This window comes from Prunus mume, linkage group LG2 (genome assembly GCF_029339155.1).
Source record: "Prunus mume cultivar Tortuosa linkage group LG2, ASM2933915v1, whole genome shotgun sequence".
Classification (NCBI taxonomy): domain Eukaryota; kingdom Viridiplantae; phylum Streptophyta; class Magnoliopsida; order Rosales; family Rosaceae; genus Prunus; species Prunus mume.
The window spans coordinates 10,486,083-10,508,955 of NC_142699.1; the positions used below are offsets into that span (position 1 = coordinate 10,486,083).

General features: G+C 37.1%; 3 protein-coding genes across 6 annotated transcripts; 2 read left to right on the top strand and 1 right to left on the bottom strand.

Moving 5' to 3' along the window:
• Positions 1-83: 83 nt before the first annotated feature.
• Positions 84-1,755, top strand: LOC103320271 (EPIDERMAL PATTERNING FACTOR-like protein 2). The gene is made up of 3 exons (XM_008221924.2): positions 84-920; positions 1,033-1,073; positions 1,304-1,755. The coding sequence occupies exons 1-3, from the start codon at positions 812-814 to the stop codon at positions 1,595-1,597; spliced, it is 444 nt and encodes a 147-aa protein (XP_008220146.2). The 5' UTR covers positions 84-811; the 3' UTR covers positions 1,598-1,755.
• A 2,122-nt stretch (positions 1,756-3,877) lies between these two features.
• On the bottom strand, positions 3,878-9,814 carry LOC103320272 (uncharacterized). Of its 2 annotated transcripts, none has more exons than XM_008221926.2 (7): positions 9,395-9,814; positions 8,779-9,125; positions 8,298-8,483; positions 8,080-8,181; positions 7,923-7,994; positions 7,700-7,816; positions 3,878-5,300 (listed from the first exon to the last, which is right to left on the bottom strand). In XM_008221926.2, the coding sequence occupies exons 1-7, from the start codon at positions 9,624-9,626 to the stop codon at positions 4,038-4,040; spliced, it is 2,319 nt and encodes a 772-aa protein (XP_008220148.1). In that variant the 5' UTR covers positions 9,627-9,814; the 3' UTR covers positions 3,878-4,037. The 2 variants fall into 2 exon arrangements, with proteins under 2 accessions (XP_008220148.1, XP_008220147.1); XM_008221925.2 differs by having other exon boundaries at positions 7,920-7,994; positions 9,395-9,809.
• A 1,229-nt stretch (positions 9,815-11,043) lies between these two features.
• On the top strand, positions 11,044-21,579 carry SGR2 (shoot gravitropism 2 (SGR2)). Of its 3 annotated transcripts, XM_008221928.2 has the most exons (22): positions 11,044-11,602; positions 11,694-11,794; positions 11,898-12,092; positions 12,520-12,672; positions 13,004-13,075; positions 13,157-13,309; positions 14,284-14,334; positions 15,135-15,305; positions 15,482-15,631; positions 15,758-15,823; positions 15,925-16,470; positions 16,567-16,645; positions 16,736-16,857; positions 17,037-17,109; positions 17,439-17,541; positions 18,460-18,553; positions 18,643-18,705; positions 19,479-19,527; positions 19,769-19,872; positions 20,176-20,222; positions 20,812-20,996; positions 21,088-21,579. In XM_008221928.2, the coding sequence occupies exons 1-22, from the start codon at positions 11,398-11,400 to the stop codon at positions 21,090-21,092; spliced, it is 2,787 nt and encodes a 928-aa protein (XP_008220150.2). In that variant the 5' UTR covers positions 11,044-11,397; the 3' UTR covers positions 21,093-21,579. The 3 variants fall into 3 exon arrangements, 2 of the variants coding, with proteins under 2 accessions (XP_008220150.2, XP_088901586.1); XM_089045460.1 differs by lacking the exon at positions 21,088-21,579 and having other exon boundaries at positions 20,812-21,055; XR_016123898.1 differs by lacking the exons at positions 18,643-18,705; positions 19,479-19,527; positions 19,769-19,872; ... (1 more) ...; positions 20,812-20,996; positions 21,088-21,579 and adding an exon at positions 17,613-17,697.
• Positions 21,580-22,873: the final 1,294 nt, after the last annotated feature.

The following is a 22,873-nucleotide window of genomic DNA, read 5'->3' on the forward strand; positions in this document are numbered from 1 at the left end:
ATGGAAGAAAATTATCTCACTCTCACAGTCACAGAGTCACAAACCTACACCATAATAGAAATAACTTGTCTAGCAACTTCTGGCTGGGTGTGCTAAAAAAATCTTTTTCCTCTAAACACACCCAAAAGTAGTATCTTTCTGGGGAGATCTACAAAACCCATGTACTGTTTTCAAGACGAGAAAAAGAAAAAACAGAGCACTCTCTAGCGTGTTAAAATGGAACACCCCAAATTTCCACAAAGAAAAGAAAACGAAAACCAAGTATTTCTCATACATGCACAGAGAGAGAGAGAGGCCTCTCCCAACAGTTGCTCTGTCCGTATGTATCTGTCAATCTTTTTTATTATTTTTTATAATAAGTTTATGCATGCAATGCAACTCAGAAAAGTTTTTATTTTTATTTTTAAACATAAATCATAATTGTACAAATTACCTGGTTTTTGGGAGGCTCATGAAACGAGGCTGAGGTCCTTCCCTTTTTCGTTTGAGCTCTCCCTTTGTACTCTGCCTCTGCGCTCCACGTTCCCTCATTGATACATAAAGATCTACAGAGTTGGGGGGGTGAAAAAGGAAATAAATAGAGTAATCTTTCTGCATTATGAAGCTGGCATTCAATTTCTGAAACCTCTCTTCTTACACTTTTCAGAAAATTTTCATTCCTGCAAACACTGCCACCCTGATCACCCCTCTCTCTCTCTCTACCATATATTTACTTTGAATTTTATTTACCTCCCTACGACTTGTCTGCTCTCATCTAGGTTTGGTGTGGTTGCGGCCACTTGCTCTCTTCTTCTCCACCCACTTCTGAAAAATGGGCAGAACTCAAAATTGCACCTGTTGGCACAGAAATAGACATCTAATCATTTCCATCTTCCTACTCTTGGTTTCAAGCTCGACCCATCTGAGATTCATGGCTGAAGGTTAACAACTCCTCCCCCATTCTTCAAATTCATTCACTAATATAACCCTCTTTGTTCAAAAGAAAAAGCAAAACTAACATGGGTTCTGTTTCTTTTTTTCTTTTTCTTTCAGGTGCTAGACTAATTTCAAGCAAGCTTACTAAGGCTGCTCCGGTAAGACTTCATATTATATGTAGTGTTATATATATATATATATATATATATATATGTATGTGGTATTGCTAATTTGCATAATAAATTCTCCTATGCTGACGTCCCGACATTATTATATGTCATGCTATTGCTAATTTGCTTCTTTCTACCAGTTGAGTATGAAGTCTGTAAACTCTATACCAGAGTGTTAATTGATTCCTGACTGAGTTTTTATAATCATATTTACTCAGAGAGGTCATGTTCTTGAGGAAAATGAAGCTGGGGTGGTGGTCAACGCACGTCAAATAGGATCAAGACCACCAAGGTGTGAGAGCAGGTGCAGTGCTTGTGGGCATTGTGTGGCAGTTCAGATCCCTGTTTCCCCACAAGTCCAAGGCCACAATAAAATCAGAAGCCATGGCAGCCTCCCTGCTTCCACCAGAACAAGCCCCAAGAATGTAGCTTACTCCAGAGGCGATGACATTACAAATTATAAGCCTATAAGCTGGAAATGCAAGTGTGGAGATTTGCTTTTCAACCCTTGACTGTTTTTGATCCAAGTATTAGCCCATCCATGTTTAATCTTCCATTATTTGGTAAATAACAATTATGAATTGTTAGAGGAAAAAAAAAACAGAAAAACTTTTATCTGCACACTCTTATGATGGTTTCTTTCTTTTTTTTTTTTTGGGTTCTTCTTGGTATTTTTGGTGTGAATGTGTTCTGTACAGAAATAACAGTTGCTTATTTTTCCATTTTTTGCAACTGAATTTTTAGTTATAGTTTTATTGGGAGATTCTCCGGTAAGTATTTTATTTTATGTTATAGATTGTTTATATACTTCTAATATTGGGCATTAGATTGCATTCATTAAATGTGTTGATAGTCTCTTAGATGGAATCCAACTGCCGAAATTATAAGTATGTAACCAGTCATTAACTTAAATACTTATTGGAGAATGTCCTTATTTTATTAATTTCATAAAAGATGATGGTTAGTAAAATGAGATTATAAATAACAAAATTATAAAGGCCAGTTTGACAATGTTATGCTGTGAAAATAATCGCAGTCAGATTTGCTGTGAGAAAAATCAGTTATGAAATAAAGCAGTTTGGCGTTTAGTAAACTGTTTGTTAAAAATGTTGTTGGTACAATAATCAATTTCTAAATGTTTGCTAATTTTTTTTTGCAAAAGTGTTGTGAACTGTGTATAATAACTAAAAAGGGGATTATGTTAAAATGGATTTTCTGTTAAAGTGTTTGATAAAAGGGAAAGCACTGATTGTATAGCTCATGGTTTAGGTATTGATTGTATAGCTCATGGTTTAGGTATTGATTATATTTAAAGAGAAAGAGGGAAGAATGAAATAGAGAAGAAATAAACATAATATGCCTCTTACCTGAGTCTTTGTGGTTTCTCAAGAGTGTGCTTCAATTGATTCAACAAGAAAAAATAATAGGAAGAATAAAAGATATTCAAGAGAAGGAGAACTTTGTAAAATAGATGGATGCAAAGAAGAAAACACATGAAGAGAAGAGATTGCGTGAAATAGATTGGGGTATTTTTGGAAGTTTATAAATTTCATTAAACTCAGCGCCTGTTTAAAATTGATTCCGGCATGATTAGAAAATGAAAGCACCTTATTAATGCTTTTCCTTATTGCTTTCTTTTACAACAATTTTTAACAATAAATGATTTTTTCATAGTTTACCAAATGAACAGGGCTTCCCAATTTTTTTTAAAATTACTTATCACCTCAAATAAGTAATGTCAAACGGAGCACTAAATGAAATAGACAGAAATATTACTAAAATAACTGATATATGAAGGAATATCCCTATTTTGGGGTGAAGGTATGTGTAAAAGAAAAAATAAAATAAAAGTATCTCACAAGATAGTAAATAGAGAATGCCAAATTAATCTGCTGTATTATTAATTTTGTAGGAAAAGACTGTGAGTGAGTTTTTGATGGTGGAAGTGACGACATGGAGTGAGATAATAAATGAGTTGAAGATGCGAGGTGTTCGAAATGTATGTCAGGGCAGTTCTGTTGCGTATCCCACAAGATATGTTTCCATACAATTATACAAATGGGCACACAGAGAAAGCTGAAACCCTGTTGCTGTTCCATTTTAGACACACCCACACACCTCGAATGGATAAATACATAACACTTGCACTATACCCTTCTCTACCTTTTTACCCCACCATGGAAACACTTGTGTATAACAGGGATAACATTATTTTGTTATTTCGGCCAATAACAATATGTCACAATTGATAACTTTTTCACTTGATATATCATTATTGATGGGTATGGCAAAATAAAATTATTCCCATTTCACACGTTTTTCTTCTGCACCACCCCTACCCCACACATGATCTCCTATTTAATTTCTTATTTTTATTTAGACGCGATGTAATATCATATATCATATGATTCAGTCTGATTATTTATTTATTGTGTCCACTGACCAACTCGATCCTGCTGCACAAACGTTAACCACCTTTAATCAGTCTGTCACTCAGAATTATGGGGAAAATGAGTACGGATCTGGCCAAAATACCTTTTTTTTTATATGTAAAGGTATTCGAACACGGGTACCGCGCCTGCTTAACTAATCTTTTTTAGTTCCCGTAACTTTCAGAGTTCCCCTCTGATACTAAGGTTTTCAATTGCCTCCAATTTACTTCTTATAATTTGTTATCTGATTGGTCATGTGCATTGCAGGATAATAAGAATCTTATACAGGATGATACCACGCGACCCTTATATATATATCATCAATTCATAAATTGTATCATTCATGGTCAGGGTTCACAATTTAATAAAGCATTAGCGCTGCATTACATCAATAGAAACAGTACATGCATGCAAAGTTTGACCGAGTCAGATTAGGCCTAACAACTACTGCTAGGAAAACGAACCTGGCATCAATCACAACATGAAGCTCTCTGAAGAAAAAAAAACTAGATTAGTATATTCAGCGAGGTGCAGCAGCATACATTTGACTCGAGTCATACTGAGGATAACCAGGCTGAGGTGAAACTGTTTTCCCATAACCAGCTGAAGCAGTTGGCGCAGCTCCATAACCAGCAGACTGGGGGACTGACTGATCGTAACTTTGTTGGGTTGTTGGTTGGGCATAACCTGGCTGCGCAGCTGCTGGGGCACCATAGGTTGATGCAGAGACACCTCCATATCCGGGGTCTTGAGACCCTTGGTACCCATAACCTGCTGCGTTTGGCGCAGACTGCTCAGTGTAACCTTGTTGAGTAGATGCGTATTGTGTGTACCCTGCAGCAGGAGCCACTTGTGCATAGCCGGGTGCCTGCTGCGCACCAGGCTGGCCATAACTAACCGGTTGTCCTCCTTGCTGTGGATATCCTGAGCCAGAGACAGGTGGTGGTTGATTATACCCATCAGTTGGGGCAGAACCATATGTAGGATAGGTCTGCTGTGCAGGCACACTAGATGCATACGGATATGGCTGTTGGGCTGGAACATTCGGACCATATGATTGAGCTGGTGCAGCACCCTGATAAGTTGCGTCTCCTGGTTGACCAGCCCTAGGAGGGCCATAAGACTGGGGAGCTGGCCCCTGTGATGCCATGCCATATGATTGTGGCTTGCCATAATGCTGCTGTGGACCATAACCTGGCTGAGCTCCAGTTTGTGGATATGGCTGAGAAGTCCCATGCCCTCCATAGGGATGCTGTGTTGGAGCATGATTATCATATTTTGGTTCTTCGTACCCATGCCCATAGCTATGCTGAGGAGGTGCAGTCTGGGAATAAGGTGCTGGATGCCCATAATCTGGACCATGTGGCTGTCCATAATTGTAATTTGCTTGAGATGGGGGTGGGGCCATTGTAGGGTTAGGAGAAGGGCCAGGAACATGAGAAGGAACAGGAGCTGAATGTTGGGCAGATACTGGGGCATCAGGTCCTTGTCCACTGTAGTAATCATAACCAGCACCATGCGGAGGCATCCCCTGCATGCTAGGAGGTGGCCTTTGCTCCCAACCAGATCCAAAGCCACTTCTTGGACCCATATGTTGAGGATAACTTCCATATGCAGGAGGGTAATGAGGATTATGGGATGGATATGGTCCTCGTTGCGGATAATCATAGGTAGATTGCTGGGGTAGATGAGGCCCTCGTGGACCCCATTGAGGACCACCTGGTCCATGGGGCCGATAACCCTGATGGTTAAAACCACTGGAGAGAGGTGATGGCCTCACAGTCTATTCAAAGGAAATCACAAAACGAAACAATCAATATATAGAAACAATAGTTCCACATTCAAATAGTAAAATGAATGGAGAAGTTGCTGCTCTAGCCACATCTCCTGTTCTTAAAATTTGAGGGGCTCCTGAGCATCGTCTTGACTGAATGAGATGAACGGATATAGGGAACAAGGGTTACTTTAGCAAAAAATACAATGTCAAATTACTATCAACAACCATAACAGAAAATTTATGCCTGAGACTACAAACTGTTCCTCTAAATAGAAACAAACTACTCCAAATAAAAAGGGCTGCAAATATAAGAGGCAAGTAGTAGGGCATCAAACAACTCATTATATGAAAGTCACCAAAAAGTATACTCTTGGGTCTTTCTAAGTTCAAAGCTCTAAGAAATTTATCTGGCTATTCTCTCCCTTATCAACCAAGAAGAAAAGAAATGTGACATACGGAAAGTAAAATTCATGCCAGAGATATACTACAACCCCTTTGGCAGCTTCCATCCATGTATCTCAGTAATGCCCCAGTCGAGAAGTCCCAAATTTATTACAGCATAGACTAAGTATCTTTAAAAAATCGACGAGTCAAGAGTCAAGATGAAAAGTGGGTATCTATAGGCCACAGCATTAGACTTACAGGGGCATTAAGAATTCAAAAGTGTCTAGCAAGAAACATCATAAATTGATATTTCAGCTCTTTCAATGCATGCTAATTCTACTTGATGTATATATGCGGCATGTTTCAGCATCAAATCAAGTCGGGTCAAATGGGTAACAAAGTATAGACGTAATAATGTTACATTATAGCATCAATCCTAGCTTTAGCAATGCCACTACACCTTGATACATATTATAAGACATGTACCACAGTTTGAAAACATCATCATAGCATCAAACACAAATTGATGGACTATTGGTTCCATAAAAATTCTTTTGTACCATAAGTGACCAGGAATAACAATTTCTTCCATAGACGTCTCATGCATAGTATATGGGAGGTGCTTATGAGCGCTAAGGCTAATGCAATATAGTCTTACTGAATTAGGATTTCAACTTTCAGGTCTCAAAGCAATCTTACCAACTATTAACATCCTGCAATTGCGAGATTAAATGCCAGATACCTTTCTTCGGTGGATGAGAGTGAATAGTGGTTGTATAGGCAATGCTGACCCCATGGAAAATGCAATAGCCAAATCTGCATTTTTAAAGCCAACCAATTCGAAATCGGCACCTTCAACACAAATAAATCATGGCAACCGGCATCTTTGATTGAATATATTGATCTCCCTAAAAGCATTTAAGTGACCTTGGCATGGATCATTCATCAATATTGCAAACTCTTAGGGGCAAATGGTCATGCTCTCATTCCCATGGCAAAATATTGTAATAATTCTTCCTCAAATGGACCAAAAGGTGTCACAGGCATGCAAGTACAGTTCACTGGACATCTAATCATACCATAACCATAAACGTACGTGGCACATCATCAAAAGATACAGAATTTCTACTTAACCAGTCTTCTGAGAAAATTGATTATCTATTGCATAGGACACATACAATTCAACTAAATTTTTATACTTTTATCTGTATCTTTGAAAATAATTGGTAGGAATCCGCATACCTCAGGTTTACTTTTACTCAAGAAATCTAAATAACCATACTTGTCTATTCTATCTTAAGATAGCTCCAATCAAGAATATTTTGTCCGCATACTAACCTTCAAGTAATTATCCATACTACCACACTATTTGAGACAGTACCATGAAAGCAACAGACGACTCTGCTATATCAAAATTATCTTATAATTCCTTCTTCGGGAAAAAAAATATTATTTCCTGAAAATATAGATCAGTAGACAACCGAAGTGAACATACACCACGATTTGTCATTAACATGTGGCAGACTGAAACAGACATTACATCTAATGCCCAATGCAAAAGGAGTGACGCCATGCACATGACTAGGAAGCTCATTAAATCCGACAGGTATACATACACAAGATCAATGGAAATCTATCACGATGAGTGTAGGACCTGGTTGACAACGACATTACAAAAGAAGCAAGACTGCCATTATGCAGGCATACTCCTAAGTAGCATTCAAAAATACATGCACAGGAGTTACATAAACCTCATGCTTTTACACATTATCCAATCATTTGTTGTACATGGACATGCCAAGCAGGTATATGAGATCAGAAAAAAGGACAAGACACAAGAGAACTCAAACACCATACACTGACAATAGTTCAATGTAGATGAAACCAGTGTAATAAGCACAATATTGCTCGCACAAAATAAACAACCACAATATCATTCCTATATATAAAAAAATAACCTATATATTGCAATCACAATTTAAAGACCAATAAAAATATTTTAAAGAGGGTCAAAAGGTAACCTGATTCATAACTTCCTTTATCAATTCTCTTGCCACTTCAATTTGCTTCTTATCACCAGTTACTCGCACCGTCCTTTCTTTAGATTCATCCCCCTCTGGGAGATGTTGGGGTATCAACTAAATAACAGGTAAAAGGGTTGGGTCAGTAAGGATGGGTTGAAATAAGAAAAACATGCAACATTTTGTTACCATGCATAAAGGCAAGGCATACAATATCAACTACCTGGATACGTGCCCCTGATCTGGTCTGCAGACCTTTAATGGTCTCCCCACCTCTGCCTATTATCAAGCCAACCTAGCAAAGAAAAATAATGTCTTATATAAAGTATTATGGAATGCAAAGGCACAGATCATTTACATGTGCAAGAAATGGTTATCACCTTCTCATTCGGAACTTGTATCTGAATTTGTTCTGCGGCTGCAGCAGCCTGTGCAGTAGCAACACCCCTAGCCACCAAAGAAGGAGAACCCCCTGCATCAGCCTGCAAAAGAGTACACCTTATTCAGCATTAAAAAAAATTCCGATCTCCAAATGCAAAAACTTATAAGAGCAAGTTTTGGAAAACACAACAAAACTAAGTCAGAGAAAGCAAACGACCTCTGCAATAACAGCATTTATAAGCTTCTCTGCTTTGCTTATGCTAAAGGAACTTCCTATTATCTCCACAGGCCTGGTTGCAGAATATGGATCTGCATCAGAATCCCTTGTTATCTGAATTTTTGCTCCAGAGTTGTATTGCAAGTACCTTATGGTATCCCCAGCCTTGCCAATTAGAACCCCAACCTGCACAAATATTTATAAAATGCTTTTGTCAGAGGCCTTTATTTTCAACTAGGTTTTACAATAGAATTCCGAAAAAGTTAAAAGTCGAATTTGGACCAACTGGAAGCTCAGAGCTCCCCAAAATTATCAGATTTTGTTTCAGAAGAAAGGTCAACCCATGATAATCAAACTGTACACAACATGCCTAACAATCAAGGCAAGAATGCAGGGGGTGCCAATACTCATATGCCGGTTGTTACCTCCTAAAATGTTTGACTGTTAACAACACAACATAATATGGGAATAACCAGCTGACCTTATTATTAGGAACCTCCATTTTGTGTGTCAAATTATGATTTGCAGAAGTGTAAGCGTCACCTTGCTGAGGTTCCTCAGCGTAGTGTGGTTGAGACACCTCTTGAGGGCGTTCTTGAGCATCTTCCGCCACAGAATTCTCAGAAGGCTTTTGGGTCTCACTTTGTTCACCGTTTATATCATAATGTTGTTCATTAACTTCGGGTTTTTGCTGGTTCTTCACTGATTCTGTAACTTCCACAGATGGAGGCTGAGGGTGCTCTGAATGGCCACTATCAACATTCAGCTGATCCTCATTCTCCTTTTCTGGTTGTTCTACCTTCTCCTCTTGGTAGCCATTCTCATTGGCTGTTTTTATCAAATTCAAAATCAAAATAATATGTTATATTGAATTATAGATACTAGCCCATGTTTATTTTGTGCAAAGCCAATACTAAAGAACTAGTAAAATTAATTCTTTATCAAAAGTGCATGTCACTTGTTTATTTTGTAAAATGTTAAAGTACTTCTCATCATGAAACTAGCTTCATAAGAATGTGACATTATATTACCCCAGAAAAATCAGACCCAAAACTTTTAGCAAAAACCCCAATCATTAAAAATCAATAGCTAAATACCTATTTCATCGGGCTTGTCTTCAAGACGAGGCCTTTTCGCTTCAGATTCATCTGAAGGCGGCGCATCCACTTCATTGGCCGCATCGGGCTCCACATTCGGATCATCCGGCCCGTCGGAGGTGAGGTCAACTATCTCCTGTTGTGCTTCGGGCTCCAAATCTTCCAGCTTCCGCTTGTGATCCGACGGCTTAGGGCTTCCCGCCTCGGCTCCCACAACCTCCTCCTCAGCCATAGGGCTCACTGAAATTCCAAACTACCGAGTTGGAAAAAGTGCCACAAAAACCCCTTGATTAGCTCAGTCGGGGCACGAATCTAGGGTTTCAATTAATGCGTGTGTCACAGAGGCCAGAGGGTTTTGAGTGGGTGAGAGATGGAGGGAGTTGATCAGAATGGATATGACCCTGGCGATGTGTGTGAGGTTGAGGGGTTTAAGGCCTTATATAGAGTGGGGCCCCAATATATTTTAATCTGACCCACCCAAATCAATTTTAGGGTTAGCTTTATATTGGGCCTACAGGCCTAATTCAACATTTACCAATGGGCTGTTCGGGTTGTTTTCTTTGGGCGATTTGGCCCAAATAATAAAGAGTAAAATATAACAAAATAGTTCAGCAATGCCCCTGTTTTTTCCAAATATGTCAATATGCCCCATCCGTCAAGCTTCATAATTTTTCTATCAAATTCACGGCTTTTTATATATATTCAAGTTTGGATTTGATCTGACCAATTATGGCTGATTTTCGGACGGATCGGATCAAAATCAAGGCATTTCAATTCCAATCCAAAAATTTTTGGAATGAAAATTAAATTCCAATTTCTTTTCAAAAAAATTTGAAATTTCAATATAGATTCCATTTCGAAAAATTCGGAATTTTTGAAAAATTTAAGAAACTACTTCAAATTTCTAAACATGCCCAACTATTTGAAGGATTAAAATTAACTCAAAATTGAAAACTCATACCATAAGCTTGGACAACTATTTATGTTAGTACTTAGATGTTGTTATCCTTTATAAAATAATTTGTCTATGTCTAATTGACCATCAAATTATATTTAGTTCAACATATAATAGTGTGTAATCTAAGCTTGGTACCCGAATATATTTTGGAATTCGGAATCTCTAAATACATTCCAATTTTTATCAGAATTTTGATATTTTAAAACTTTCGTATGTCATAATAATTTGTACTTGCCAAAATTGGAAATTTTCAAAACGAAATTTGTTAGAATTGGATTTTTCAAACAAACTTGCACCCTTATGACCAACTTATACACTAATTGACTCAATTAATTCTTCCATTCAAATCATATTTTGAATGGACTTCAAAAAAGTGAAAACGAAGCTTTCATGCATGAAAATGGGTCTGTAAGAAGAAATGGGTCGAACCAAATAAGGTTTAAATGAATGCCCTTCAATTTAACAAATGAGTTAACAAACTTGACGAAAAGGGGTATATTGACATATTTTGAAAGATTAGGGCTCAAAGACAAATTGAAAAGTTCAAGAAGGCAAAGTGGAAGAAGTTCTATATTTCAGTTTTTGTTTTTGTTTTTTCAAAAAACCCCAAAAAAGAAAAAAAAGGAAAAAAGAACAGGAAAAGCACTCAACCGCCATTTCTATGTGATGCAGTTGTTGCAATCCACCTGCCATTCAACCCCGAGAGAGAGCTGTCATTCTTCTGAAGAGTTTCGTTTTCTTTCTCTGCAGCTTTGCTTTCTTGGTCATGATTTTTCCACATTCTTACTTAGCAATTCCCGCAAACATTGGGGTTTTGCATACAACTTTCTCGCACTTTCCTTTCAATCTCGGTTTCCAGAAATTCTCAAATTCCCAATTCCACTCCAAAATTCTACCTCCATTTTACCCTCTTTAATTTCATCTATTGCACCAGGTTAGGGTTTTGAGATGAAATGAAAACGTGGAGACGGTGAGTTGAGTTGGGGAATTTATAAAAAAAACCAAACGAAAGGAAAAAGCACATCTTTCTTCTTTGGTGTGGAGTATGGGTATGGCGGATTCGGAGGCAAACCGTGTAGCTGAAGAAACGTTCCCTGATATGCTGAAGAACACGCCGTCGAACATCCGGAGATTGGAAGATGAAATTGATCAGTGTAAGGGCCACCAGAAGTATCTAGCGCAGACTAGAAGCCCGTCCGATGGTAGCGATGTTCGATGGTACTTTTGCAAAGTCCCTTTGGCAGTGAATGGTAATTTGATTCCCACGAACATTGAAATACCGAGTTTTAGTGTGTGTTTCTACTTCTCAATTGACAATCTTCTGTTTATGTGATCATGCAGAGATGGCTGCTTCGGTCCCTCGCACTGAGATAGTGGGAAAAGGCGACTATTTTCGTTTTGGTAAGAGAGACTCTCTGGCAATTGAGGCATCTTTTTTGCAGGTGGGTTGGTGGTTGTTAATGTCTTAAAGCTTGCGTTTTTTGTGATAGTTTTATCTTAGAGTTATTCCAATCACATGGTGGTTGAATTTGCATGTGCATATAGAGGGAGGAAGAGTTGCTTTCTTGTTGGTGGAGAGAGTATGCGGAATGTAGCGAAGGTCCAAAAGAGCGACCTAGTTCCAGTAAGAAGGTGGCTGAGCGGGAAATTTTATCTTCTCTAGAGAGGGGTCGGTCAGCTGAATTATATAAAGTGGAAGAAGAAAGAGTTGGTGTTCCTGTTAAGGGAGGGCTTTATGAGGTATGACTTATGTTTCCAATTTTGTCTGTGTCAGTGTAAAGACTTGATAGAGACTATCTACCTTAACTATTGTTAGTCTTCTGTTGGTTTCTTTCTCGGGGATGTGAACTTACTATTTAAAGTGAGAAGTACCTATGGACCTGAAAATGTAGCTATCTAGTACTAATCAACTCGTTAACATGCATCGTGGGATTCATAGTCTCTTGTGATGTTCTTTAAGTACTGGTTGTTGATGAATCTAACTGAGCTAATGCGAGGAAGATTTTCTGTGAATTTCAGCAGAAGTCTTATTTTGTTTTAGCATTCTAAGTCACTTCTTGTTCACTTAGTCTGGAGTGTCTCTTCAAAGTGAAATGAACCAATTCCAACTACTTTTTAGATGTAGACACGATTGATTTGAGTTGACATAGTCATGCAATCATTTCAGGTAGATTTAGTGAAGCGGCATTCTTTCCCTGTCTATTGGGATGGAGAAAACCGGCGCGTCTTAAGAGGTCACTGGTTTGCTCGTAAAGGGGCTGATTGGCTGCCACTTCGTGAAGATGTTTCTGAACAATTGGAGATTGCTTATCGTAGCCAGGTTAGCAGCAGCATTGATATGTGCTACTTTAAATGACCATGTTTCTGACAAGGTGGAGTTTATACATGTTCTGCTCACTGTCTAACTGGTAATTTCTATCCAGAGTTTATGTGTCAGAGAGTGTGATAACTGCCTTGCTTTATGCTGATTCATTGCATTATTTTATGCTTGAAACATACCAAATTTTAGATTCATGGAATGATTTTAAGACTATTTCAATCTGTCCCTCGTACATGTACTCTTTCTTTTAGACTTTGAAACATGTCCTGCACCTCACTCGGTATACAAGGTGATCAGCATAAGTAGGTGAAGTTGGACTTTTTATCTCCAGGTTTGGCACCGGCGAATGTTTCAGCCGTCTGGACTTTTTGCAGCTCGAGTTGAATTGCAAGGCTCTACCCCTGTATGTGTATTGCTATTTGGAGAAAAGATTTTATAATGTTATTATTGTATTCTTAAACACATCCTGGGGATGCACTTCTAGGGACTGCATGCGCTTTTCACAGGAGAAGATAATACTTGGGAGGCTTGGCTCAATATGGATGCTTCTGGTTTTTCTAGTATCATTACTTTAGGTGGAAATGGAATGAAGTTAAGGCGTGGATATTCCGCATCTTACACTTCAAAACCCACCCAGGTATCTATTTTTTCCCTGATCAATACTTGATGGGATAATATCTGACACTGCCTTCAATATTTTCTTTTTTCAAGGTTATGCCTTTTTTGAGTATTTGACTTGAGTCTCAGATTCATGTGATTTATTTGAGTACCACTTATGCATATTTGATGTTAATGCTAGTTTGTAGTTTCTTCTTGGTACTTTGCTATGTGAACTTTTCCTGTGATATCATTTTAATCTGGTGATGTCTATAGTTTGGATTGTAATGGATGTTTGAATATGTAAATGGATTCTATTCAAGAACTGGTGTATTTGTAAACTTTCAGATTTTTCATAAACTTTACAAGAAACTTGCTTCTCACTCAGCTTTACTGAAACCATTTAAGCAAGGCACACTTGGTACTTTGCACCTAGATTTTATCATTCTATTTTAACTTATAAAAGACCAATTGAAATGTTATTTTTCACTGAGTATGGATGTAGCGGTCATCTTCAGCGTCTATGAAAAATACTTCAGTTGTTGTTTACATAGTTAGGAATTGTATTTTCTGAGCTGGAGTGTTATAAATCTTTTCTATATGTTTTAGGTGTAATAATGGTAACGATATGAAAGGGACAAAAAATCAAAAACAGCAGAAACAATTACCTTTGCTACCATGATAATAAGTTTTATGTGTGATTGAATGTCTTGATGGTATGGGGATATAGTGGTGTTTGGTTAGGCAGTTATGTTCAAATATTTTGTAGTGTAGCAAATACACGATTGTTATTGATTTATTAACTGTATGTTTGTTTGGCGCCTTGAGTTGTCTATGTTTCTTCTTGTCCTGTTTTGTATGTGAAATTTGGCTTCAAAACTAGGTTATCTTGCTCTGTTATGATTTCTACCATGCAAAAGTTTTATCATTTTCAGCATAAGGAAAGTCTTCTTTATGCATTAAGGAAGCAGAAAAATAACCTGTCGTCTTTCTCACAACCATTTTCTTTTATAGAATGAATTACGACAGCAGAAGGAGGAGGAAATGGATGATTATTGCTCAGCGGTATACATTTTCACTTTTCAAATAAAAAGGGTTGCTTTTATTCTTGTTCTTAAGGTTCTTTCAGTATATTCTTGTCTTCATTCAACTTGTGCATGATATATGTGTGTTCTTCCCTGCCAAATGTACAGCGCTTAGTAATCTATAGGTATGAACACAGCTGGGAGAATGGCTACCTCGGCTTCCTGAGTTAGATTTCGTTACAAATTCTAAGGGTTGTCTTGTTATGGTTTACTGAGAATCCTTGGTAGGTTGTGTTATTAAAGCTATCTACCAAGGACCCCTGTACAAAGAAGTTGTGCAGGCTGAAGATTAGTGCAACTGACTAGTTTAATAACCAATTTCTATGATGTTAATCTCAAAAAAAATTCAGCCATCAATGAACTAGAATCACGTGGCCCAGAATTTTAGGATCATCGTTTTTGCCTATTAGATTGTTAAAGGTGGTTAAACCATAACTTCTATGGTCTTGATTCTTGGTTTCAAGGTAACAAATTTATGTTATTAATTTTGCTAGGAAAGTTAAGGGTGGTCACTCTGATTGATAGCCTGCATAATTGAAGCGCAAAATTTGATTCACCTAAAGCTTGTCTGTAAAGCTTTTCTTTCTTTCTTTTGTTTTCTTAGAAAAGAAAAATGCACACTCCTTTAGTTTGTTGCAGTCTTTGAGTATATTATTAAATAGCCAGTCCATAATTTTTGTTTCCTAAAAGCTGGCTGTGTGCAGCAGTAAGCTTTCATTTCATTTTGTTTTTGTTGATTTTTTTGAAAGTGATAAGTTTAATGTTGCACATTTGATTTAGGTTCCTGTTCGACACCTTGTGTTCATGGTTCATGGAATTGGTCAAAGATTGGAGAAATCCAATTTAGTTGATGATGTTGGTGAATTTCACCATATAACTGCAAGTCTTGCTGAAACACACCTTACTTCACGCCAACGTGACACTCAAAGAGTTCTTTTTATCCCATGCCAGGTAAGCAATCTCTTTTCTATGATGTCCAGCTTATTTTCTGTCTACTTGATTTGTTTCTCTTTTTCATTCCTTTTTCCCTTTTGTGCCTTTTTTATGTAATTTATGCTCATTTTATTTTCTTGCTTTTTGTTCAGTTGCTTTTACTATACTCTAACTTACTGATCTTTGCATTTCAGTGGAGAAAGGGCTTGAAGCTTAGTGGTGAAGCTGCAGTTGAAAAATGTACTTTAGATGGTGTGAAGGGTTTGCGTGTCATGCTGAGTGCAACTGTTCATGATGTGTTATACTACATGAGTCCCATATACTGTCAGGACATTATCAACGCGGTAGTGCATTTGGTCTTTAAACTTTCAGTGTCTATTTTTATGATACTCTTAGGATGATACTGTCTTTCAATGTTCTAATTCTTGGATTTGTGGCATTGTCATTGAGCACAAATTTTTTCCCACCAGGTATCCAACCAATTAAATCGGTTGTATTTGAAATTTCTTAGGAGGAATCCAGGTTATGATGGAAAGGTATGCAGCTGAAAACATTTACTATTATCTTTAGTTATGCTTTGTCTATATAAGTTTGGAATTAAATTAACTCCTCTCATGTCATTCTTACATCCATATAGGTTTCCATATATGGTCATTCTCTGGGAAGTGTCCTCTCCTATGATATCCTTTGTCATCAGGAGAACTTGTCATCCCCATTTCCAATGGATTGGATGTTCAAAGAACATGATAGAGATGGAGAATCTTCACCTGTTGTGGACAATCAATCTACATATGACACTCCGACTAATTTGGGAGATACATTCGCTTTTGTAAATGATCAAACTGATGACGTGATGGGTTTTAATGATGAAAATTTGAGTGCACAACCAACTCTTCTGATACATGAGGATGGAAATGCTGAAGATGCCTCGACTGTTGTGGGTCACGAAACATCAGATTCTAACGATTTTGTTGCAAGGTCAGTGGACTTGAAACAACCACATGGTAATAAAGATGTGCATGAATCAGTTTGCGAATCGAGCAACATGCTTAAAGGGGATGGCTCGAGTGAAACTACAAGCATAAACTGTGGAGTACCAGTTGGTGGTGTAGAGAAAGTGGTTGAAGAAGTATGTGAAGAAACGAGCAATAAAGACAAAGTAGTCATATTGCTGAGGGAAGAGGTGAGAATATGTAAATGGATAATTTATTCTGCCTAGCTTTTTGTGGGTACACTTTGTATACGATGCATATAATCAATGAAATTCTTTATGTTTCAGATTGATACCCTAAAGTCCAAAATAGCAGAATTGGAAGCCAAATGTGGTGGTAGAGATACTAGTCCAGGGTCGTATCGAGGTGATCCCTGATATTTACATTTTTTAAATAATTTATTTCATTTACTTTTTGCTTCTAGCTCTCATGCATTCATATGCGTAATTTGAACAGAAAATGATGACATTCTTGCAACTATTCCAAAGCATCCCCTATCTGAGAAATTGCCCCCTGAGGGAGATGGGTCACCCAAGAGTTATACCCCTTATATCAACTACACAAAACTTGAATTCAAGGTGCAAGAAATCTGTCAATTTTCTATTTTCACAGAGTAGCATATGACAAATAAAGATTCAAATATCTGTATCTATAGAGAATATGAATTGAATTGTTTCACTCTATGGATGCAAATGTCTGATAGATATAATTTGTCATTGACTTTGTCACTTGCTAAATTTAACTCTTCATATTTCAGGTTGATACATTCTTTGCAGTTGGATCACCCCTTGGGGTCTTCCTTGCCCTTCGTAACATTCGTATTGGGATTGGTAATGATCAATGATTATGTTTTAATATGCTTTACATATTGATGCTTTCTCAGATTCCTAATTTCTATATTCTAGTGAAGGCACTGTGTTGCTGTCTCTAGTTATACTGGGATACTTTAAGAAGATTTTGTTCTTGTAACCGTGTCTATTGTTTTTCTCAGTGTTTTGAACTTCTCAATGTTGGAAATTCAGATATTTGTGTTGATTTGTTGAGTGGGGCTTTTTCTGTACTTGAAGTGATACTTGTTGTAATACTGTATATTGGTAGGGTAAAGAATATGTTGAGACCTAAATCCAAGATTTAACGTGCTCTATCTTCTCTATTTCAGGAAAGGGGAAAGAATATTGGGGAGAGGAAAACACGAGTGAGGAGATGCCATCTTGTCGGCAATTGTTCAACATATTTCACCCCTTTGATCCTGTTGCATATAGGTCTTTTGCAGTCCTCCTCTCTTTATTATAATACTTAATATGAAATCCAGTTTTCATTGAAGCATTTGCAGACGTTGTTTCTCTTAGTGGATATGGCAGATAAAGTGCATGGCTTGACCACTTTCTTGAATATATGCCACTTGGTTTGCCAAAAGTGTAAGAACCCCTGCTTCATGGCACCAAGAGTTGTCTTGCGTAGGAAATGTTGCAGAGGATAAAAATGTTAATGGAAGTATGGATGTAGGTTTAGAAGAAGTAAGCTGATCACAAAAATGCAAACAATTGACTAGCAAATAAGAAGATAGGGAAACTGGGGATCCAGGTCACAGTATATAATTTGCAGATTCCAGTCCTCAAAAGTTTAAAATCTATAGGTTTTTCCCCCTTTGTATTGGTTTGAATTTTTTTTTTCCCAAAAAAGTGCACCAATTTAGCAACTACTTAGTTGACACACAGTATAGTAGCTTAAATCACCTGAAAGTGAAAATTGGACCCATAAAACGATTATAAAATTCGCAAACCAAACTTCATATTGAAAATATCCCTTTGTGTGCCCTGTAATTTGATATGATTAAAATCTCTGTTATTCGTATATTTATTGTAAGACAAAGTTACATGCCAAACTCATCTTCGTTCTTTGTCATATGTTTCTTTGGATGTCATATGTGGGCTCGAAAATGCTGAGCCCATAGTTATTCACAGCTAAATCCCTATCAGTGGCTCCTAGCCTCCGTTGCTTTCACTAATTGTGCACACAGTGCTCATTTGTACTCATGATGTCATCAGAAAATTCTTATATATATGCAAATCAACTATGTGCTCATCACTCATATCTATTATTTTCTTGTGTTGTGTTGTTTAATTGTACATGTTTGATCTCGAGACACATGACAGAACTTATCTCATTTTTAAATACAGAATTGAACCACTTGTGTGTAAAGAATACATCAGCAAGCGACCTGTTATCATACCCTACCACAAAGGTGGAAAGAGGTTGCATATTGGGTTTCAGGTAACATTTTAACATATGCATGACTTGGTCACCTCTCTCTCTCTCTATCTCTCTCTCGCTCGCTCGCTTTCTCATACTTTTTCATGTAGGAATTCACTGAGGATTTAGCTGCTCGTTCTCAAGCAATAATGGATCGTATAAACTCTGTAAAGGTGGGCTTTGTTAGACTTCTCTAAGCTGATATCTCTTTCTAATCTGAATTCTCTCTTTCTCTGTCTTTATTTTTGGTACTCATTAAAAGTCTTTTCTAGCTCTTAGCCATTAGAATTCTGTTTGTTTTTATTTCTAAGCTATTACTCTCAAACTAGAGGTTATTACCAACAGGCTACGGCAAAAAAAGAAAAGAAAAAAGGAAAAAGGAAGAGGTTATCACCTAGCTAGCATAACTGAAATTTATGCCATGGAGATACCTAAAAGCAATAAGTTTTCAGGAAGGGGAAAAAAGAAAGAACTTAAAGAATAACGATAGAATTTTTATTCTTCATCACTAGAGTTTTCACTTGGTTCGGATAGGCCCAAGTTTGCTTCAACCTGATAATTTATGTGTTCAACATTGCATGCTATAGGTTCAATTTTACTTTGACCCTGTATTATATTTGTTCTCAGGCTTTCTCTACATTGATCACCAGAAGTTTTTATTTGCTCTGTTCTATCCACATTACCTTTTTAATTTGCAAGGTTGAGTTCCAACTGGATTGTCATTTATGTCAGTACATGGGTATAGTACAGCACCAGTTTAGAACTATTCATCCGTGCATTGGTCCTTAATTTCTTAATCTGTGATTCTGCAACTGAAGCATATTGGAGTTAGGGTTTCGATCAGTCGTGCTTCACAAAACTGAGTTATTTGATGTACATGTATGCTGTAATTCCTATTATATGTGAGAAGCTATTGAAATTCCAAGGTTATGTTATGTTTGAACAGGTTAAAGTGCTGACAGTTTGCCAGTCAAGAAACACGGATAGCCTAGAAGGTAGTAGATTTTTAGCTCCTTCAACCTGTATCTTGTTCTTCTCAGTGATAGTGACATCAAAGAATACATTTTTTTAGCAAAAGTGGCCTTGTGTACTGATCTCTTCATATTATAGAAAAAAAGAGGGGAGTTTGGGGGTTGGAAATATAAACTTCCTATGCCCTAAATACAATAATCTAATTTCTTCTCCATCACATCTTTCATAAGGTTTCTAAATTTTCTTATTTTGGTTATATTGCAGATACGGCAGAAACAGCCGAAGAAAAGGAAGAGAGATCATATGGTACTCTTATGATGGCAAGAGTAACTGGAAGTGAAGGAGGAAGGATTGATCATGTTCTTCAAGTGCGTAGATACACCCACCACTCCACTCACTCCACATAGATTAGACACAAACAGAAGAATTCACTCAACTTGTGCATCCACTGAATGTCATTTTTTGTCTTTTTAGAAATATGCCGTGCAACTGCTTTGTAACCCCATATTGTTCTCATTAGCACTAACAGTACCAATTTAGTAGCATGCTATGCATGACTGTTTTCTTTATAACCTTGTTGCTTTTTTATCTCAGTTAGACATTTAATTATTACGTCATCAATACCAGCTAATTTTTCTGATCCTCAACGAATCTTTTTATTGATCATGCAGGACAAGACATTTGAGCATCCATATATTTCTGCAATCGGAGCACATACGTATGTACTCACATTGAATGTTTCCTCATTCATGCAATTGGAATTTTTATCCATCTCTATTTTTATCAAGCAAAATATTGGATAATGTTCATGCAAATTGTTGTGCTTACAGCCTTTGAACTATATTGTTTATTTTCTTGCTCAGACTTTTGGGAATTGTTGCACAGGAATAATAATTCAGCTGTTGCCTTTATTTGCTATTCGGATGTTTCTCATATTCATTCAAAAATTTGTTGGGTGTAAAATTCTCTTTATTAATATTAGACAGCCAGTAAGTTTTGGAATGTTTTGAGTTATGAGAATTATTGCTTTCAGAATTGCTTCCCGTTTATTTTTTTTTATTTTTTATTTTTCACTAGTATGATGAGGGTGGAGGAATAAAATGACAAAATTCTTACAAGTGGACTACTTTCAAATAATCGTGGGATCTTTATACTTTTGTGTCCATCTTTTAAATAAGCATATGAAATTATATGGATGTAGAACCTACAGTGCGAATGTTTGCTGCTTAATGATATGTATACATGTATCTATAAAACATAGCTATTTATCTATCTGTTCCATTTAATTGGTGAATCTTGGCATGCAGAAACTATTGGAGGGATTATGATACTGCCCTTTTCATATTGAAACACTTGTACCGAGGTATACATGAAGATAACTTACCCGAGAAATCTGGTATGGGAAACTCAAAAAAGGAGAGTAGTTACGCAAGGTGGTCTGGTCATGGGCAGACGGTAGATGAGGAGCTTCCTTTGACATTCTCTGAAAGAAGTATGATCAGATATTTCTCAAGGAAAGCTAAAAAGTTAATTGAAAAAAGTCCTGAGTAATAACATGGCTTGCTTCTTCTTCGTGTTTGCAGGATGAAGATGCTACAGGAGATGGTTGCAGCAGGTATTAAGCCAGTTGGAGTTATCATTGGGCCATTTTTTCCATGACCAATTGGGTCACTGAAAGTGATGCACCGGTACACCTGGAACTCCTTCAAGAACCCAAGTTACAATGCGAACAAAGCGTGTACTTGTAGCTTCCCTCCCTAATGAGAAGTGTGGGATAGGTTGGTCGTGGTGGAGGGTTGGTGCTCGTATTAATTTATAGGTGCACATTCCACATCTCTTTTTTTTTTTTTTTCTGTTTATCCATGTACATATAAAGAAACATCGTCTTACATGCTAAACAAATCAGTTTTAGAGGAATATGTATGGTTTGTAGTGGAATTGTGCGAACTCCGGTGTGGAGATGTCTATAGATTATTAAGTTAAGAATGTCTATAGATTATTTAGTCAAGAATTATATGTAGAGAGAATAGAAATCCTTATAGAGTAATCTGGAAAGACTATTTTACTCTTTTCAATTGGATCCAAAGTAATTTTCCCTTCTTGCAATGCTTTTTTTGCCTGTGACTGCTTGAGACTTCTCTTTCTAAATCCATGAAGAGTACATATGTTGGTGTGAAAGTTGTGATTGCTTTCATACTGCTTCAACCAAAAACAAGTGATATATGAACATGCACATGAGGAGAATAAAGAAAAAAGAGAGGTTTTTATAAATAAACCAATTTTAGCATGACATATTATCCAAAAACCCATATAGAGCCTATTTGGAGAGAGTCTGACAAACACAAGCATGACTTAGTCTTACACTTAGAAGATAGTACTAGCCTGAAAAGGGTTTTCTCATAATACGATCTATAATGTCGGCTCAGCCGATAATTACTTCGGTTGGTCAGATAATTAGTTACTCTGGCAGCTGACTGAGCCAAGTCTTTAATCAAGGTTTTATATTTCGACTGAACAAAGGGGCAAAATAAGTAGGCTGTTGGATTGGAGGAATATGAAGGAAAGTGGAAGGAAAAACTTTAGAACTTTTCATGAAAACACACAGAAAATTATATCTGCATGTTCTTCATATACCATGGTTTCTTTTTCTTATTAATTTTTTTAAAATGAAGTATTTACCATGATTTCCTAAACAACAATAGAAGAAGTATTTGGCAAATGACGTCATTATCAGTGTTTTTTCACCCCTCCAAGTTGAGATAATTAATTTGTGGCAAGTTGTTCAAATTGGGCTGAACCTCTCACCCCAAAACAAGACAAGATTCTTTCTTCATCAGATTATGCATCTTGGTCTCCTAACGCGATTCAGAAGTCCTCTCCTCGTTCTGGTTCTACACCAATCAAAATCAATTCCTGGGTGGGGCCTCTTTAAACCCCCCAAGACTTTACTTGTAAATGCCATCGCGCTTCTTCAGGCAGAAGTCTTCGTTGACTTTTTCAAACACGTCGTTGACGTCTTATTCATGTTGGAAATTTGAGATGATTACTCTGCTCCTACTCTCATGACTAAACTAGAAGAGGTAAAAAATGAAATGATGTTCCTACTCTTCTTTAAACTTACAAAATATTTCGCAATATGTTTGTAGCTCTAGTGGTTATTCTTACACATCAGGTTATGTATTTGATTCGATTCTTTCTCCTTCAATATTGGTTGTATAAAAAAAAATAAAAAAATAAAAAATATTCCTTTATACAAAACAGCTTACTGCAACAGTACTATTTGCAGCTTTCTATCTTCTCCCCAGTTAGTTGAGAGCAAGTGATGATTGAGATCTAGATGCATGTGACAAGTTGCAGGACCAATGCCAC

Bases quoted from the DNA above. Each gene is read 5' to 3' on its own strand.
- LOC103320271 (XM_008221924.2), top strand. From the start codon at position 812: ATGGGCAGAACTCAAAATTGCACCTGTTGGCACAGAAATAGACATCTA. The intron at 921-1,032 runs GTTAACAACTCC...TTTTTCTTTCAG, and splicing joins TCTGAGATTCATGGCTGAAG to GTGCTAGACTAATTTCAAGC. The intron at 1,074-1,303 runs GTAAGACTTCAT...ATATTTACTCAG, and splicing joins AGCTTACTAAGGCTGCTCCG to AGAGGTCATGTTCTTGAGGA.
- LOC103320272 (XM_008221925.2), bottom strand. From the start codon at position 9,626: ATGGCTGAGGAGGAGGTTGTGGGAGCCGAGGCGGGAAGCCCTAAGCCG. The intron at 8,484-8,778 runs GTCAGCTGGTTA...ATATTTGTGCAG, and splicing joins TGGAGGTTCCTAATAATAAG to GTTGGGGTTCTAATTGGCAA. The intron at 7,995-8,079 runs GTGATAACCATT...TTTCTTTGCTAG, and splicing joins TACAAGTTCCGAATGAGAAG to GTTGGCTTGATAATAGGCAG.
- SGR2 (XM_089045460.1), top strand. From the start codon at position 11,398: ATGGGTATGGCGGATTCGGAGGCAAACCGTGTAGCTGAAGAAACGTTC. The intron at 15,632-15,757 runs GTAGTGCATTTG...TTTTCCCACCAG, and splicing joins GTCAGGACATTATCAACGCG to GTATCCAACCAATTAAATCG. The intron at 18,554-18,642 runs GTAACATTTTAA...TTTTTCATGTAG, and splicing joins GGTTGCATATTGGGTTTCAG to GAATTCACTGAGGATTTAGC.